This window comes from Elephas maximus, chromosome 5 (assembly GCF_024166365.1).
Source record: "Elephas maximus indicus isolate mEleMax1 chromosome 5, mEleMax1 primary haplotype, whole genome shotgun sequence".
Taxonomy (NCBI): Eukaryota; Metazoa; Chordata; class Mammalia; order Proboscidea; family Elephantidae; genus Elephas; species Elephas maximus.
The window spans coordinates 35368104-35387025 of record NC_064823.1 but is presented as its reverse complement, the minus strand read 5'-3'; the positions used below and the strand labels follow the sequence as shown (position 1 = coordinate 35387025).

General features: G+C 37.6%; 1 protein-coding gene across 1 annotated transcript in view; it reads right to left on the bottom strand.

The window, feature by feature from the left end:
- LOC126076838 (bifunctional heparan sulfate N-deacetylase/N-sulfotransferase 4) overlaps positions 1-18922 on the bottom strand; it is a 327672-nt gene that overhangs the window by 21380 nt on the left and 287370 nt on the right. Inside the window, exons 8-9 of the mRNA XM_049885462.1 lie at positions 6060-6156; positions 1196-1319 (exon numbers count right to left, since the gene is read on the bottom strand). Coding sequence (XP_049741419.1) covers positions 1196-1319; positions 6060-6156 — 221 coding nt within the window. The remainder of the gene's footprint in view (positions 1-1195; positions 1320-6059; positions 6157-18922) is intronic.

The following is an 18922-nucleotide window of genomic DNA, read 5'->3' as shown; positions in this document are numbered from 1 at the left end:
GGGTAAGATTTGCCATGTGTGGCTGAGAGTTGGAAATCAGGTACATTTTCTTAGAAATTTTGATAGAGCTAGGAAAAAGAATCAGAGTAAGCATCAGTTCCAATATCAAGTTTATTCTGTTTCAGTTTGGGAAAATACGATGATTTTTTGTTTGTTTGTTTGTTTTTCATTTGTTAAACCCTTTCATGCCTGGGAGTACACATAGCCTCTGGGCTTTATTGGGAAGCTGCTGTACCACTAAGAGTATGTGCTACTGTAAGGCAGGAGTCTTTATGACTGTTTGACACCAAAGAAACAGGCATGTGCTGTAAATTACTGTTGTTACAAGGTATTGTGTTAGTGTCTGAATTTTTGGTAGGAAAAAAAGAAGTCTTGAAAATTTTGGCTGAGTACACATACGTACCAGTGGATCCTGGTGGGAACTCCAGGGTATAATTACCGGTACTTGGTATGTACCACTAAATACTTAGGGTAGGCTTGAGGGAGGGGGCAAGAAAAAAAAATCCATACTACCTACCAAAAATTCAGACACACTCCATGATTCAGCATGCTTCCGTTAATGAAAATACATGACAAAACAAAGAATTCAAAGGGAAAATAATTGGGTCACCAAAAGGTTAAGTCATTTAAAATTTCTCTTATGCATGTGATGACTACAACTGATGCAGTTTTGCAAATGCTCTGTTATTATTTGCATGACAAATATCAGTCTATATTATACCACAATATCTATGTGATTAGTGAAGATGTGTCATGTAACATAAAATAAAATAGCCATAAAAAAAAAACAAAAAAAAAACTTCTGATTTTTTTGTTTCCCCAACATCATTGTGAAAAATGAATTATGTGTTTAGTTAAGAAAAAATTCTAGGCACAGTAAAATGATAACATGCTTAAGGAGAATTTCAAATATCCCCAAAAATGATGCTGGTGAAAAATATTCCATAAATGCACTTTATTCAATCATATTAATTTACCAGAAAAATATTATCATTACTGCACTGTCCAAACAAAATTACAGGCAACACTGATTGAACATATCGTCATTATAAATTCATTTCTAGTTTACTGTGATAGAACTGAGCATAAGAAATTCATTCTGTAATTATGCAGTAGCCACGCATACATCTATAATTGCTCCCCTGCGATTTAGCATGTGTTAATAATGGCCTTTATCGTTTGTGATTTTTCTTACCAGTCAATTCCCTTGTGATAGTTGTTCCCATTAAAGAATTGAACTTCTTCGAATGTTTTTGGGCTGGGGAGATTGCTGATGATGGAAGGGTGCATAAGAAGAAATAAATAAAGTGCAGTTGTTCCTATGACAAAAAAAGAAGGTGAAACGTTATACGGCAATAAAAAAAAGAGACAAAATAGTATTTTAGGAGATTTTTTGCTAAAAAAATAATATCCGAAAGACCATTTCTTCCCAGAGTCAAAATGATTTCCTTATAAATTTCATGTAGCAACAATCTCTGTGTTCTTTTATTAGTCTCCATGACTATATTTACCTAAATGCTCAATTTAATAATAGTATGTAGCAAAAGAGAAACAGAGTAACAATAAAGTGAGAGAAACTTCAGTAATCAAGCAGTTCACTCCCTCCCCACCTCCCTACATCTCCCAAGTCAGGTGAGTGGCTAAAGTATCAGGGGTATGAGGTTCCTCTATTTCTAGCATCCAGTACAGTACCTTAACGCCGTGGATCCTCAATTACTGTTAAATTCAGATCAATTAAGTTAAACTGAACCATAGTATTCAACAGATATTTACTGAGTACTGTGGCATGATGGTTAAGAGCTACGGCTGCTAACCAAAAGATCGGCAGTTCAAATCCACCAGGTACTCCTTAGAAACCCTACGGGGTAGTTCTACTTTGTCCTTCAATATTGCTATGAGTCAAAATCGACTCAACTGCAATGGGTTTGGTTTGGTTTTGGTTTATGTGTATGGCACTCTAGGATGACTCATAATGAGTGTTGGTAAGACAAGCACATTTGTTGCCTCATGAACTAAAAATCTGTGGACTTCAGTCAAGTAAACAGGTGATTGGGACATAATGAGACAAGTTCTGCAGTTAGAGAAGACCAGGTTGATCTTCCAGGGTGATGTAGACTTGAAAAGTCAGTACGAGCTTCCAGGAGGCAGTATATTCTAAGACTCTTCCTGAAAATAAAAGTTATTACTCAGCAAAGTTCAGTTATAGGGCAGGATTCTGGGAAGAAAGACACTCCTTTCCTGGCAAGATGGAGCAATTGAGTCTGATGACTGAAGCACTAGGCTGAGCAAACTAGCTGGAGGAACCTACTCAGTGTGCACATCACAGAAGACTCAGATGTAATTTCTGAACTTTGCTTTCCTCTGAGCCAAGCTAGAGACTGGGGACTATGGTAGAAAGGACTCGTAAAGTGACTGGGATTTCATGGGTCTCATAAATCAAAGCATCCTCTTTTGAAAGGGTTGCCCCTGTGGTAACAAGCTTGAACCTAGGAGGGAGCACCAGCTTTCCCAGCCCTGGGAGAACTGTAAATGAGTTACACAGGTGGGCTGACAGAATAATAACAATTTTAGCTGGGGATCCTGGAAGGAGAGAGATTCACAAAGAATTGGCAGTTTGCTTAATACACTTTAATCTCATAGGAGCAAAGGTTGCTGTGCTTAAATTATTAATGCGATTGCCACCTGTTTAAATCGTCATGGCTTTATACAACCACCAAGATTGAACAGAAGCATGAGAACGCAAAGGAAAGTGACAACAGGTCTGAGGAGAATAACAACCTTGGATGGAAGACAAGTTAAAACATCCAGAATGGGTGACTCCTAATTAAATAGGATGACAAAGATTAATAAACACTCCTAAGGAGACTAAGCTACCATTTTAAAAAGGCTTTAGGAGTTAACAAATATGGAATTGAATCACACAAACTCAATAAATAAACTGAAGGAGACAGACCTATTTAAGAAGGGAATTAGAGGCCTAAGGCTGAAGCAGAAGTAATATCTCAAACACACTGAAACATACAGATGTGAAAATCATGCAGGACAGTAGGAGTCTTGAAAAACAGATCCTGCAAATATCCGGCTCTCCAAAACGGGGGACAGAGTGAGAGGAGGGGGAAAAATGTTCCAGGGAGAAGAATGGATTAAAGATTGAGCAGTAGCTGGAAGGGAACATGGAATCAAGAAGTGTTCTTTTTAAGACTTTTTAAAATGAGGCTGACTTAAAGATGTTTAAATGGTGATGAGAAGGATGCATTAGAGAGGGAAATAGATTTTTGAACTGAGAAAATTGATATTTAATTTCCTCAAAGCATTGAGATGGATCCAGGGCACAGATAAAGGAATACTTCTGAATTATTGCTTACTATTTTTTTTTATTGGAAACCCTGGTGGCACAGTGGTTAAATGCTACGGCTGCTAACCCCAAAAGTCGACAGTTTAAATCCACCAGGCACTCCTTGGAAACCCTATGAGGCAGCTCTACTCTGTCCTGTAGGGTCGCTATGAGTAAGAATTGACATGATGGAACAGGTTTGGTTTTTTATCTGAAAATAGATACTTTATAACCTCATTCAGTAGGATGTACAATGTTTAATCACCCTGATGGTCACGGAACTGTATCCAGATCTCCCAGGACTACAGAAAGTCAAGTCTTCATATTATGAGCCCTACACCTTTGTGCTGCCAGGAGTTGGAGAGGCATCAGAAGGGGTCTGACAGGAAGCAAGGAGAAAGCACTTTAAACTAGAGACAATAGACGTGTAGCTAGATGTAGCAACAACAGCAAAAACAAAATACTGCCATTGAGTTAATTCCTGACTCTTGATGAGCCCATGTGTTATAGACTAGAACTGCTCCATAGAGTTTTCTTGGCTGTTATTTTTTATGGAAGTGGATCACCAAGCCTTTCTTCTACGGCACCCTTGGGTGTGTTGGAACTGCCAATCTTTAGGTTAGTAGTTGAGTACAAACTGTTTGCACCACCCAGGGGCCTCTGATAATTGTATAACCAGCCATAAAATCTGGGTGCACCCCTTCAAAGTGTATATTTTGTATTATCAAGTATGTTTTCATTTATTATTCTTGCCATTTATTTATATCCATTTTCTTCAATATAAAAATGTTGTGGAGGAAAAACAATAGGCTTTAAAACTTGTATTAACCTAGGAGAAACTTTATTCTATTTTATATACAGCCAACTTCTCTTTAGTTTTGATGTGCTGGTGTTAAGCCAGCCAAATGTTAAGACGTTAATACTGACAACAGGAACCCTCATCTTCTGGAAGATTTAAAGCCAATGCATCATGCTCTCAGAATTACTGTTCTAAATTTAACCCTTTTAGAAATTGCCTCCTACACTTGCTGTTGCTGTCCAGTCAATTTAGTCATCGTGGCCCTATCGGACAGGGTAGAACTGCCCCATAGCGTTTCCAAGGAGCAGCTGGTGGATTTGAACTGCCAACCTTTTGGTTAGCAGCCATCGGTCTTAACGCCTGCACCACCAGAGTTCCGGTCTACTGTCCCTAGTTGAGAGTGCTTTCTCCTAATCTGTGACCACCCCCCTCCTGGGAATTAACAGCCTCCAACTGCAGTGGGGGTTTTGCCAGCTGAAGCAAGAGAAGAACAAATTAAGATTCATACTCCTATGATTGAATGGGTTGTAAGACTAATCACAACCATTTTCATATTAGAATAATATTTTCATAGCATATAAAACATTATTATTATCATCCGATTTCTTTGTCTTAGAACCAGCTAAAAGCTTTTTCACTCCTTTACTGGTAGGTTAAATTGTAAAATATAAAGGTTTAACTTATCGTCTTTATAACAGGCACAACAGGGAGGAAAAATAGATGTATACTTACTAGCCTGTAATTTTCAGTGGAACTAAGAAAAAATAATATTCCTTGACAAATGATAGAAGATATGTGTTTAAATTAAATTTTAATATCATTTTACAACACAGGGATGTTTTATTTCTTTAGTAGTCATTCCAGAGTTAGCACCGATGAGAGGGAGTTGGTAGAAAACTCATGCACATTTTAAGCAACAACAAAAAAAGTGATATATCTGAAAGTACGTGTTGCTTTTATTTTTCCCTCCCCACACATGTGTAACTTACTGTTGTAATACAATTTATATTCCTGGAGGAAGAAAATATTCAACAACCAATATCTAATAGCCTGGAACTTTTGTCCACAACCTTTAAAATGATCTGCTTGCATGTATTACATCTGGGTCAGGCTTATTTATTGTGACTATTTGTATTGTGTTATTGTTTGTGCACTCACTGATGAAAATGCTGCTAGTCAAAGTAGTGAATTCAAAATACATCAACTCAATAAAAACTTTAATTAATCAGGACATGTGCAAAGTGTATAAAACTGTCACGTACTGAAGAAAGTATAAAATATTGTAATTGAAAGTGTCATCTCACTAGTGAAATACATTCACTCTCTTTCACTACATTCTTATACAGTTGTCCTTCAGCACACGACAAAATACTAAGGAAAAAAATGTCTGCTGAACCTCCAGTATAACAGAAAATAAGCCCAAATCATATTTATACATAACGATTATTAAAACACAAAAATGTAAAGTATATGACAATAATAGTTGTAGTGGTTCTGGAAAAAAAAAAAAAGAGAGCGAGATCAATTCAAGGCTGTGAAATAGCCTTGAATTCAGCCAAAACACTTCTTTAGAACTTAACTCAGGACTTAATTGGGCAAAGGCCCCCCCAAAAAAAAGAAAAAGAAAAGGGAAGGAAAAATCAGGTACCACAACCGTGACGGAAAACTGTCAAAAAATTTGACATATGTGTTGAACAGTTTTCAAATCTATAGTTAGAGAATTTAGCTCTTAGGTGTAATTAGTAGATAGCATTAGGAACTACTTGAGGGTCATGGCATAAAGAAGATCCATGGGAATGGCACAAAAACAGTTCCAAATAATGAACTTGCCTGAATGTTTAAATATTTCACAAGTATTTGATATAACAATATGTTTTGTAATAAAAAAGAAAAATGAATGCAAGCATTACAACTGACAATTCTTACCTGTTTTTTGTGGTCCAATCACAAGGAATTTTGGTAAATGGTCACAAGTTTTCTCTCTGGACCAGATGTCTTTGTGTCGTTTATCATCACATGGATTCTACAAGAAGAAAGAGTAACTAATATTATGGGTGAATACCTGGTTCTTGTCCCTAAAACAGGTTCAAAGGTGAAATCAAGTTCTTGCTCTATATCTTAGAGCTAGGAGTTAGGTTACACTCTGGTTCCATGATTCCCAAATCTTTTCCTTAGAAATGTTTGGCGCTTATCCCTTTCCTCAAGGCTGGAGCTCAGTGTGAAGTCAATCCTGCTCTCACCTTCTTCTAATGTTTGGCTGGGTTCTAACAACTGAGATTCTACTTTATTTCTGGATTTACATTTTGCATCTTTATACTAGAGACTTTGACTTGGATTAACTTGGTCTGACCATAGCATCTCAGATATCTGTGCTTGGCTATATTCTTTGTATTTTTTTTTTTTTTTTTTCCCTAGAGGATGGAGTACCATCTTTGAAGGTCAGACTTGGCTAGTTTTTCCTTTTCTTTTCACACGATGTGCTGTTCTCTCCTGGCCCAGATTTGACACAGCTGGATCCATAGTTCAACTACAACCAAAGCTGATAGCAGCATCCAAATCATTGTTTCTAGCCCCTATCTCTTTCTTGAGCTCTGGACTTATATTTTAAATTGTATACGTGTCATTGCCATGTAGATGCAGCCAGAAATTTTCAGACCCAACATATGCAACACATCCATCAGTTCAATTTTATCTGCATCTTAATTTTCTCCTCCTGTTTCATTCTCCCGGAAACCCTGGTGGCGTTTCATTCTCCATTGCACTCTACTTGGGTGACTATATAATTTGTCATCCAAATCAGGACGCTTTTGAAAGATAAAAAGGACCATTAAAATGAAAATGATAGAATGTTTGAGGTTCTTATTGATTAACAATCTGTTTTGCTATATTGGTGATCTAGGTAAGAAATATATTAAAAGAAACTACTTTCACAAAGAAACCCTTTCTAAAAATAACAAAATTAGACATTCAAGAAAATTAGTATTTTATATTTATTCTCCAAATTTAAAATGACTTAAGCTAAATACTCATTTGTGGTTCATATTTATGTTCTTTAATCAGTTCTTTAGTCACATCTTTCTCTAATATATCACTAAAATGCTTCTGAAGAGTAATTTCCTTCCAGTATGATCTTATTATGTTTCATTTTTTTTTTTTTCATAAAATTGCCTACCATCCTTTTCAAAGTTACATTTCATGGTTGATAAATTTGAAAATGTTGACACCTTCAGTTGACTCTTTTCTGTCGGCTACTGTATTTTTAACTGGGGAAATATTTCCCTGTAGGGGCTGAGGTAATCTCAGAATAACTGCTGTTAAGGTGATATTTTCAATTATAATTTTTTTCATAATGAAATGTCTAAATCTTAGAAATCAAATATTTTTTATAGTTATTTTTCATTTAGAGTGTCTTTCTTCGACAAATATTTTTATAAAACTTGTTAAATAAGAATCATGATTCTTTTGACCATTTTGCCAAATACAGGTGCTGCAAAGTTACAAGGCTTCTCAATAACATTCCATTCCAGCAAAGGATATAAATTTATTCAGTTACAATAGGAAAGATAGCAAGAAATGCTTCCAAGAGTTAAATTTTCAGGGTTCCATTAAAGAATGCCAAAATTAAAACTTCTTTTCCATTTAAACTCCCATTATTTAATTTGTTTAATCTCCTCCCTTCTGCTTTGAAGCTTTGTTAAAAAAAAAAAAAAAAGAACGTAAATGGTTATAAGGCACTAAAAGAAAAAAAATTATGTTCTCAAATAATATTCAAAAGCCAATTCTTCCCAGCATCATTATATAGACTGAAGAGACTTATATCATCTGCAGAACCTAACCATGGTCCTGATGAATAACAAGTAGCAAATACTCTGACTTCCTTGGTAAGATACATAGACTCATGAAAGTAGGAGATGAATCTACAAAGTTTCAGGGGCCTGCCACAGTTGGTGAAGTTTTTAGAGATTCGGTGGTCTGGGACATGCCGGGACATCTCCTCCAAAGGAAAGAGTGAGTTCTTGTTCCTTGGAACCCCTATTGCTAAGAAAAAAGGACAATGATTGATAGGCCTCTTTGGATGCTGGAGGCAACAAATTATGGCACTAGAAAATATCACTTTAAGTCCTTTACCAGGTGATACAGAAGGCTCCCAGTTTTGAGTAGGGCTCAGGGTAAGAAAGGGCTCTGCAGGAGGTCATGCTGAGGTATAAGCAATCCTCCACTTGGGCCACATATCATGGCAGGCCCATGATACTATGCTATCTAGGGTAGAAAAGGATGCGAAATGGAGTTACTGGCAAGCCCCAGAGGATAAACATAATGTAGACCCCTGGTTCTGCATTAGTGCAGGCCATCTGCAACACACCATTCAAAAAATAGCTCCTGCAGGCTTCTGGGCCCTTGAAGAGATAAAAGTGTTTGTCATGGGTATTCAAGTCATAATTTTTCATCATGAACTGGCTACTGGTAGACCTACCAAGTCATAAATTCAGTTATATCCAGCAGCAGTTCATTGGAAGATGGGAATTATACATCTAGGATTGGTCCCAGCAGATCCAGGAGCTACAAGAGAATTTCCTAAACAAGTGGTCCAGACCCCATGTCACCTATTACTATTTCACTGGTGCCTCAACTCATCCCTATTATTTCATGGTAGGTGTCATATAACCTGCTGATGAAGGGAGAGAAACCCAAGCTTAGTTTGTGGCTAGGCTGACTCATATGTTGGTACAAACCTAAAATGGCCTTCTGATGTGCTACAGCCTTACTCAGGGGTGTTCCTAAACAAATAGACAAATGAACATACAAACAAAAACAAACAAAAAAGCAGTGGTTAAGGGAAAACTTACAATGAGCAGAATTTTGAGCAATGTACCTGTTCATCCATTTTTGTGAATAGACAAGTAGCCCAAGGTAAGAAGAAGCCATATGAATGGGCTTGTGAATGGCTTAGGCATAGGTTGGTCAGGGGACTTGAAGGAGCAAGAAAGAAAAATTAGCTATAAGAAGTTCTAGGGAAGAGGTCTATGGATAGAACTCTGAGAGAGACCAAAGAGTGTGATAACCTTTGTATTATACACCAATATAAGCCACAGGGCACACAATGTAGTAGAGATACTAAATAAACAAATAGACAGGATGGCTTAGTTAGTTGATGTCACCCAGCCTCTGTCTGGAGCCAACCAAGTGCTGGGCTTATGAATGAATTAAATGTGGTAGCAAAGATGTAAGCCATGCATGGACTCCTCCTCACAAGTGTGCTCTAGTCACTGTCACCACTGAATATCGGACCTGCCAGTAACAGAGGCCAGTTGTAAGACCCAGAAACAGCACTAACCTACCATTTAGTGATTATATCAAACATGTTTCTCCTGAAAAGAGCAGTGATTCACCTTCATCAGGGTTGAAATTGAGAGTCTCTCTGAGGAAATTAAGATTGCTGTCCAGCTGACTGGGAAGTTATCCACTCCCTCACTATTCTCAGATAAGGCCCATATTCTATGGTTGACCAATACAGGGGTACCAAAGACTAACCTGCTTCCTTCAAGAAGGGACAATTTCTGTATGTATTTATTTCTCCCTTGCAGATCAGGTAAAGTTTAGACTCAATAAATCATTTGTGACCGAATCTCTATCTCTGATTTGATTCTAGGGAATCCTACTTGTGCAGTGATCATCCACACTATGAAATGGAAATGGAAATATGTACTTGATCCAAATACATCTTCCACCCCTAGCTCCATTAGAACAGTAGTAAAGTATAATATAAAAAAATACCAGTAATGTACAAAGTTGGATAATGAAAAAGAAAAACAGAAAAAGAATGGATGCATTCTAATTATGGTGTTGGGGAAGAATATTGAATATACTGTGGATTGCTAAAAGAACAAACACATGTGTCTTGGAAGAAATAGAACCAGAATGTTCCTTTGAAGTGAGGATGGCGAGACTTCAACTCAATTACTTTGGACGTCTCCAAAGACCAATCACTAGAAAAGGACATCATGTTTGGTAAAATAGAGGACCAATGAAAATGAGGGAAACCCTCAATGAGATGGACTGACAGTGTAGCCACAACAATGGACTCAAACATGCCAACGATTATGAAGGTAATGCAGAATCACACATCATTTTGTTTTGTTATATATAAGGTCACCATGAGTCAGGGGTGACTTGATGGCAACTAACAACAGCAGTGTATAAAGACAATCAAGTTATGTTAAAATATGTTTTTAAAAGTTAGGCTATACACATAGGTGTTCTCTATGAATTTATCTCTAGAAACTATTATAAAAGGAGTTAATTATAAGGTAACAAACTCAACATTCCTTGTTTATTTTATATAACTGAAATTTTATTTACTTTAACTGATATCTTTATTTTCTGCAATGTTTTTATTCAGTATTCAATCTCCAAGTCCTTCATAGTTTAGCCTTAGCTTAAATCTCTAACCATTTTTTTTCACTGTGGCAGAAAGCGCTAAACTATCTTTTCTCCCTTTCTCCCTTTAGTAATAGAATGTTCCTATTTTGCTACTACAATCCCAACTAGAGACTATATTGCACAGTCCCTTTAGAAGCTCGGTACAGTCATGCGAATAATCTCAGTCCAATGAAAAGAAAGCCAAAATCATGTGACACATTCTTTTAATGATAAGGCCACTCACCTTGGGTTTCCTCTTTCTCTATGGGTGACCCTGAAATGGATATAATTGCAGCATCTCTTTGGGCTTAGAGGTGAAAGTCCTATGTTGAGAGATCTGCCAGCCCAGGACTCCGAATGATCATGTGGAACATAGATATCTACCTGTTCTAGACTATTTGCCTATATTTGGACAGTGTATGAGGAAGAAATACATGTATGTCTTATTTAACCATTGTATTTTTGAGCGTCTTCATTATAGCAACAAAGCCTGTGGTCTAACTCAATGTGGTTCAAAGTATGTGTCCATTAGAAAATGAGGAGATTATGACAGAATGTAAATCAATACACTGCTATAAGAAAAAAAGAAAAAAGAATTTAAGCTAAAGTAAACCGTTGTTTTATACTCTGACACAAGCTTTTAATCTTATGATGAATCAGCAACATACAATTTGAGCCAGTCTACAGACTGCACTTTGAGTAGCACTCCTCTTAGTTAACAATTACCAATACCAACTCAATGCTTCAACTGTGCTGTATCCATTATCACACAGTGCTCATCCTTAAAGAATTCCAATCTTTGAAGAATTTAATTTTCTGTGAAATGCTCTTATTCACCTCCAATGCACAGGTAAAAAAAAAAAAAAAATCCAACCATTTTAGCTCTAGCTATAAAAAAAAAAAAATTAGCCATAGGTTTTTCCTAATTATTTTAGGAAGCAGTGTAGCACAGTTAAGAACATGAGCTTGGGAGAAAGAGTGCCTGCATCTTAAGCAGCTTTCTTCAATTTTCAATGCCTCAGTTTCCTAATCTGCAAAATAATAATTGATAATACCTACCTCAGACAATTGCTGAGAGAATTAAGTGAGTTAATATACTTTAAATGATTGAGTCAGGTTCTGTATAAGTGGGAGTGCTTATTATATGACTCCACATTAGCCCTTTCTTTTCTTTTGTCCATACCAAGTAAGCAATTGGAACAACAACAGAAAATTAATCTTACAGACAGATTCGTTTACTGTAGGTATACACCCCAAGAGCCAACTTCCTGGTCCACTGTCAGACTGCACTGGCACCTAAGATGGTTGCCTCTCCATGGGAGAAATTTACCTTACACATTCAGATGACTAGGCTTCTGGGATGAGTGAGTTACTTGGCAGGGAAATAGCTTAGCATTTCTTAGGCAGACTACAGAATATAGGCTGCCCTAACAGATGACCCAAAGACCCCTTTACAATCCTAATCGAGTTTATTTCTAGTTAAGCTTTGCTGTCTGGGTCCTATAACTCATCCAATATTGATTTAAGCTCTTTTAGCCACTTCTCATCAATCAGGACTCAACCCAAACGTCAGTCCAAGCAATAAGGCCTTCCTTGATTCCCATAGCCAAAAATGCTTCTCACTCCTGTCTCTCTCTGATGGTTAACTGTCATATTTTCTTCATTGCATTTCAGTACCTGAGACTATTATATTCATTTGTGTATATGTTTATAGTTGCTCTATCTCAACTAGAATGTAAGCTTTCTGAAGATGGGGCGTCTGAGTGTATTCTTTGTTGCTAGAATCTAATACATAAGTGGTGCTTGATAAATATTTGTGGACCGAATGACTGGTTTATTGACTGATTTACTTAGCCCAGGCACAGTGTACACTTAGACATAGATCATATTTTGATGTATGTTTACAAACTAAAACTTCCACAAAAACTTATTCAGATTCCCCAATCTGCCTCTCATAGAGGCACCAAAAGTTAATTTTTGCTGTTCATTTTCATTACAGAACCTAAACATTGTTTACCTCATATTGCCATATATCAGCTTCGTTTGTAAAGAATTTGATCCCTAAACTATATTTTAGATTTTAAGTAACAGGAAGACAATTAGCTGGGTTTGAGGTATACTTAACAAGTTTCTCCACATACATCCTAGCAAATATCAAATCTCAGAGTTTGTGTTTGGGATTTACTCAATGATGGTTTCTTTATGTCTTCTTTAAAGTAGAAGAGCAAACTGTCCAGTTATTCAGTGCTACTGTAGAAAGTCAAAGTCTTATTTGTGAGCTTTTTCCCAGTTCTATATGTTCAACTAAGCTACTTATTTTTGTTGGTGCATTACAAATGTCTTTCCTATTCTGATTGCTGTTTGCAAACTGGTGGAACCTAATGTTCACAGAAATAAGCAGATTCAATGTCAGGCTTGAAAAGAGTTTCCAGTGACTCTAATACACAGAACATGGCTAAACATGCCTCAGTTTGCAAGACAGAGATACTGGTTGTTTCTAGCTACACTTTCCCAGGAAGTTGTAATAATAGGAGTTTTTAGACTATCAAAAAAGAAATTATCTGGAAGCTAAGATGTTACACCACCACTTGTCTGTTGGTTTGTCCTACTCGGCAGCTTGAATGTTGCTGTGATGCTGTGGTGCAGGGTCATCCATGGTGGACAGGATTCAGTGGCACTTCCAGACTAAGGCAGACTAGGAAGAAGGACCTAGTGATTTACTTCTAAAAAAATTGGCCAGTAAAAACCTTATGAATAGCAGCAGAACATTGCCTGATAGAGTGTCATAAGATGTGCCCCTCTGGAAGGAAGGGACTAAGAATATGACTGGGGAAGAGCTGCCTCCTCCAAATACAGTGGGCCTTAATGACACGGATGGAATAAAGCTTTTAGGACCTTCATTTGCTGATGTGGCATGATTCAAAATGAGAACAAACAGATGCAAAACATCCATTAATAATAGGAAAGTGGAATGTACAAATATGAATGTAGGAAAGTTGGAAGCCATCAAAAATTAAATGGAACACATAAAATCAATATCCTAGGCATTAGTGAGCTGAAATGGACAGGTATTGGCCATTTTGAATCAGACAATCATACGGTCTACTCTGCAGGTGTCATGGATTGAATTCTGTCCCCCCAAAATATCTATCAACTTGGCTAGGCTATGATTTCCAGTATTGTGTGATTGTCACCATTTATCATCTGATGTGATTTTCATATGTGTTTTAAATCGTATCTCAATGATGTTAATGAGGTGGGATTAGCAGCAGTTATGTTAATGGGGCAGGACTCAATCTACAAGATTAGGTCTTGTTTTAAACTAATCTCTTTTGTGATATAAAAGAGGGAAGCGAGCAGAGAGGCATGGGTGACCTCATATCACCAAGAAACAAAAGCCAGGAGAAGAGTGAGTCCTTTGGACCCAGGATCCCTGTGCTGAGAAGCTCCTTGACCAGGGAAGATTTATGAAAGAAATTTTCCCAGAGCTGACAGAGAGACAAAAAGCCTTTCCCTGGACCTGGCACCCTGAATTCAGACCTTTAGCCTTCTAGACTGTAAGAGAATAAATTTGTCTTTTTTAAAGCTATCCACTTGTGGAAACTGATACAACAACATTAGATAACCAAGACACTGGAAATGAAAAATTGATGAGGAATGATGTTGCATTCATTGTGAAAAAGAACATTTCAAGATGTATTCTGAAGCACAACACTGTCAGTGATAGGCTAATATCCATACATCTACAAGGATAACCAGTTTATACAACTATTATTCAAATTTACACACAATTACTAATGCCAAAGATGAAGAAATTGAAGATTTTTACCAATTTCTGTAGTCTGAAATTGATCAAACACACAAACAAGATGCACTGATAATTATTGGTAATTGGGATGTGAAAGTCTGAAATGAAGATGAAGGATCAGTAGTTGGAAAATATGGCCTTGGTGATACAAACCTGAGAGAATTTTGCAAGACCAATGACCTGTTCTTTGGAAATACCATTTTTCAACAACATAAACGGCAACTATACACGTGAACCTCGCTAGATAAAATACACAGAAATCAAATTGACAAAGAGATGATGGTGCTCATGTGGAACTTGGACATAGACCAATATCATCAGTCAGAACAAGCCAGGGGCTCACTGGAACAGGTCATCAATTATTCATATGAAAGTTCAAGTTGAAGCTGACAAAAATTAAAACAAGTTGACGAGAGCCAAAGTGCGACCTTGAGTATAACCCACTTGAACCAACTCAAGAAAAGATTTGATGCATTGAACACTAATGACAGAAGAACAGAAGATTTGTGGAATGCCATCTAGGGCACCATACATGAAGAAAAACAAAAGATCATTAAAAAAACAGGAAAGAAAGAAAAGACCAAAATTGATGTTGGAAGAGACTCTGAACTTGCTCTTGAACATACAGTAGCTAAAGAGAATGGAAGAAATGATGAAGTGAAAGAGCTGAACAAAAGATTTCAAAGGGTGGTTCAAGAAGACAAAGTAAGGTATTATAATAATATGTGCAAAGACCTGGAGTTAGAAAATTAAAAGGGAAGAACATGCTCCGCATTTCTCAAGCTGAAAGAACTGAAGATAAAATTCAAGCCTCAAGTTGCAATATTGACTGATTCAATGTGCTAAATATTGAATGATGCAGGAAGCATCAAAAGAAGATGGAGAGGCGGGGCCAAGATGGCAGACTAGGTGGACGCTACCGCGGATCCCTCTTGCAACAAAGACTTGGAAAAACAAGTGAATCGATCACATGCATAACAATCTACGAACTCTGAACAACAAACACAGATTTAGAGACGGAGAACGAACAAATACGGGGAGACAGCGATTGTTTTCAGAGCCAGGAGCCAGCGTACCAGTCAGGTGACCTTCGGAGACCGATTTGGGGCAAAGCCCAGGGGGGCAGACGGCACAGACAAGGGGCCCAGCCCTAGCCCCCGAGCTCATCCCGGGAGGGAGCCCAGCTGGTTGGCGCGGGCAGCGTGGTGGCGCAGCCAGTGGGAGACGTCCCCGGGAGGCAGTGACTGGTCTTGGAGCAGGGAGAGCGGTGTCCCAGCCAGGACACCCAGTCGTGGCTCAGGCCCGGGGAGCTACTCCGCTCTCCTGAGCTGACCCTGGGGCGGGGAGCCCACCCGGTTCCCGGAAGCAGCGCGTGACGCGGCTGGTGGGACGGGGAGTCCCCGGGAGGCAGCGACTGATTTTGGAGTTGGGAGTGCACCGTCCCAGTAGGGGAGCCTTAACCTTGGGGGTGGGGCTGACAGCGGAGGATCTGACCGTGACGCCAGCGGGCCAGACCACCCGGGGGGCAATCTCCACACAGCCAGTACATATAGGCGACGCGTCCCGCGGAAATCTCAGATATAAGAGTCATTCCAAGTAAGACAAACAACTCTGGCTATATTATGAGGTGCTACACTCCTAGCCCTCTGATCCCTCCCCCACCCTCCCCAGGCGGCTCCATTAACATCCGAATAGCCTGAGCCAGAGGGAGAACTCTGATAGGGATCTGACTGCATTTTTTTTTTAGCGGATTTTCTGGAAAAACTAGTTTCCCAGTGATGGCTTGGAGACAGCAGTCCATATCAAACCACATAAAGAAGCAGACCTTGACAGCTTCTCCAACCCCCCAAACAAAAGAATCAAAATCTTTCCCAAATGAAGATACAATCCTGGAATTATCAGATACAGAATATAAAAAACTAATTTACAGAATGCTTAAAGACATCACAAATGAAATTAGGCTAACTGCAGAAAAAGCCAAGGAACATACTGATAAAACTGTTGAAGAACTCAAAAAGATTATTCAAGAACATAGTGGAAAAATTAATAAGTTCAAGAATCCATAGAGAGACAGCATTCAGAAATCCAAAAGATTAACAATAAAATTACAGAATTAGACAACGCAATAGGAAGTCAGAGGAGCAGACTCGAGCAATTAGAATATAGACTGGGACATCTGGAGGACCAGGGAATCAACACCAACATAGCTGAAAAAAAATCAGATAAAAGAATTAAAAAAAATGAAGAAACCCTAAGAATCATGTGGGACTCTAGCAAGAAGGATAACTTGCGTGTGATTGGAGTCCCAGAACAGGGAGGGAGGACAGAAAACACAGAGAAAATAGTTGAAGAACTCCTGACACAAAACTTCCCTGACATCATGAAAGACAAAAGGATATCTATCCAAGATGCTCATCGAACCCCATTTAAGACTCATCCAAAAAGAAAAACACCAAGACATATTCTCATCAAACTGGCCAAAACCAAAGATAAAGAGAAAATTTTAAAAGCAGCCAGGGAGAAAAGAAAGGTTTCCTTCAAGGGAGAATCAGTAAGAATATGTTCTGACTACTCAGCAGAAACCATGCAGGCAAGAAGGGAATGGGATGACATATACAGAGTACTGAAGGAGAAAAACTGCCAACCAAGGATCATATATCCAGCAAAACTCTCTCTGAAATATGAAGGAGAAATTAAGATGTTTACAGATAAATACAAGTTTAGAGAATTTGCAAAAACCAAACCAAGGCTACAAGAAATGCTAAAGGAGATTGTCTGGTCAGATGACCAATAATATCAAGTACCAGCACAATACAAGGTCACAAAACAGAATGTCCTGATATCAACTCAAATAGGGAAAGCACAAAAACAAACAAATTAAGATTAATTCTAAAAAATAAATAAATAAATAAATAAATAAATAAAATAATACACATAACAGGGAATCATGGAAATCAATAGGTAAAAGATCACAATAATCAAAAAGAGGGACTAAATATATGAGGCATTGAACTGCCAGATGGAGAGTGATACAAGGCGATATAGAACGACACAAGTTAGGTTTTTACTTAGAAAAATAGGGGTAAATAATAAGGTAACCACAAAAAGGAATATCAACTCCATAAGTCAAGAAAAAAGCCAAGAAAAACGTAACGACTCAACTAACATAAAGTTAAACATTATGAAAATGAGGATCTCACAATCTACTAAGAAAAAAGTCTCAGCACAAAAAAATATGTGGAAAAATGAAATGGCCAACAACAAACATGAAAAGGCATCAAAATGACAGCACTAAAAACTTATTTATCTATAATTACGCTGAATGTAAATGGACTAAATGCACCAATAAAGAGACAGAGAGTCACGGACTGGATAAAGAAACACGATCCATCTATATGCTGCCTACAAGAGACACACCTTAGACTTAGAGACTAAACAAAACTAAAACTAAAAGGATGGAAAAAAATATATCAAGCAAACAATAAGCAAAAAAGAAGAGGAGTAGCAATATTAATTTCTGACAAAATAGACTTTAGACTTAAATCTGCCACAAAGGATAAAGAAGGACACTATATAATGATAAAAGAGAAAGTTGATCAGGAAGACATAACCATATTAAATATTTATGCACCCAATGACAGGGCTGCAAGATACATAAATCAAATTTTAACAGAATTGAAAAGTGAGATAGACACCTCCACATTTATAGTAGGGGACTTCAACACACCACTTTCGGAGAAGGACAGGACATCCAGTAAGAAGCTTAATAGAGACACGGAAGACCTACTTACAACAATCAACCAACTTGACCTCATTGACTTATACAGAACTCTCCACCCAACTGCTGCAAAATATACTTTTTTTTCTAGCGCACATGGAACATTCTCTAGAATAGACCACATATTAGGTCATAAAACAAATCTTTGCAGAGTCCAAAACATCGAAATATTACAAAGCATCTTCTCAGGCCACAAGGCAATAAAACTAGAAATCAATAACAGAAAAACTAGGGAAAAGAAATCAAATACTTGGAAACTGAACAATACCCTCCTGAAAAAAGACTGGGTTATAGAAGACATCAAGGAGGGAATAAGGAAATTCATAGAATGCAACGAGAATGAAAATACTTCCTATCAAAACCTCTGGGACACAGCAAAAGCAGTGCTCAGAGGCCAATTTATATCAATAAATGCACACATACAAAAAGAAGAAAGAGGAAAAATCAGAGAACTGTCCCGACAACTTGAACAAATAGAAAGTGAGCAACAAAAGAACCCATCAGGCACCAGAAGAAAACAAATAATAAAAATCAGAGCTGAACTAAATGAATTAGAGAACAGAAAAACAATTGAAAGAATTAACAAAGCCAAAAGCTGGTTCTTTGAAACAATTAACAAAATTGATAAACCATTGGCTAGACTGACTAAAGAAATACAGGAAAGGAAACAAATAACCCGAATAAGAAACGAGAAGGGCCACATCACAACAGAGCCAAATGAAATTAAAAGAATCATTTCAGATTACTACGAAAAATTGTACTCTAACAAATTTGAAAACCTAG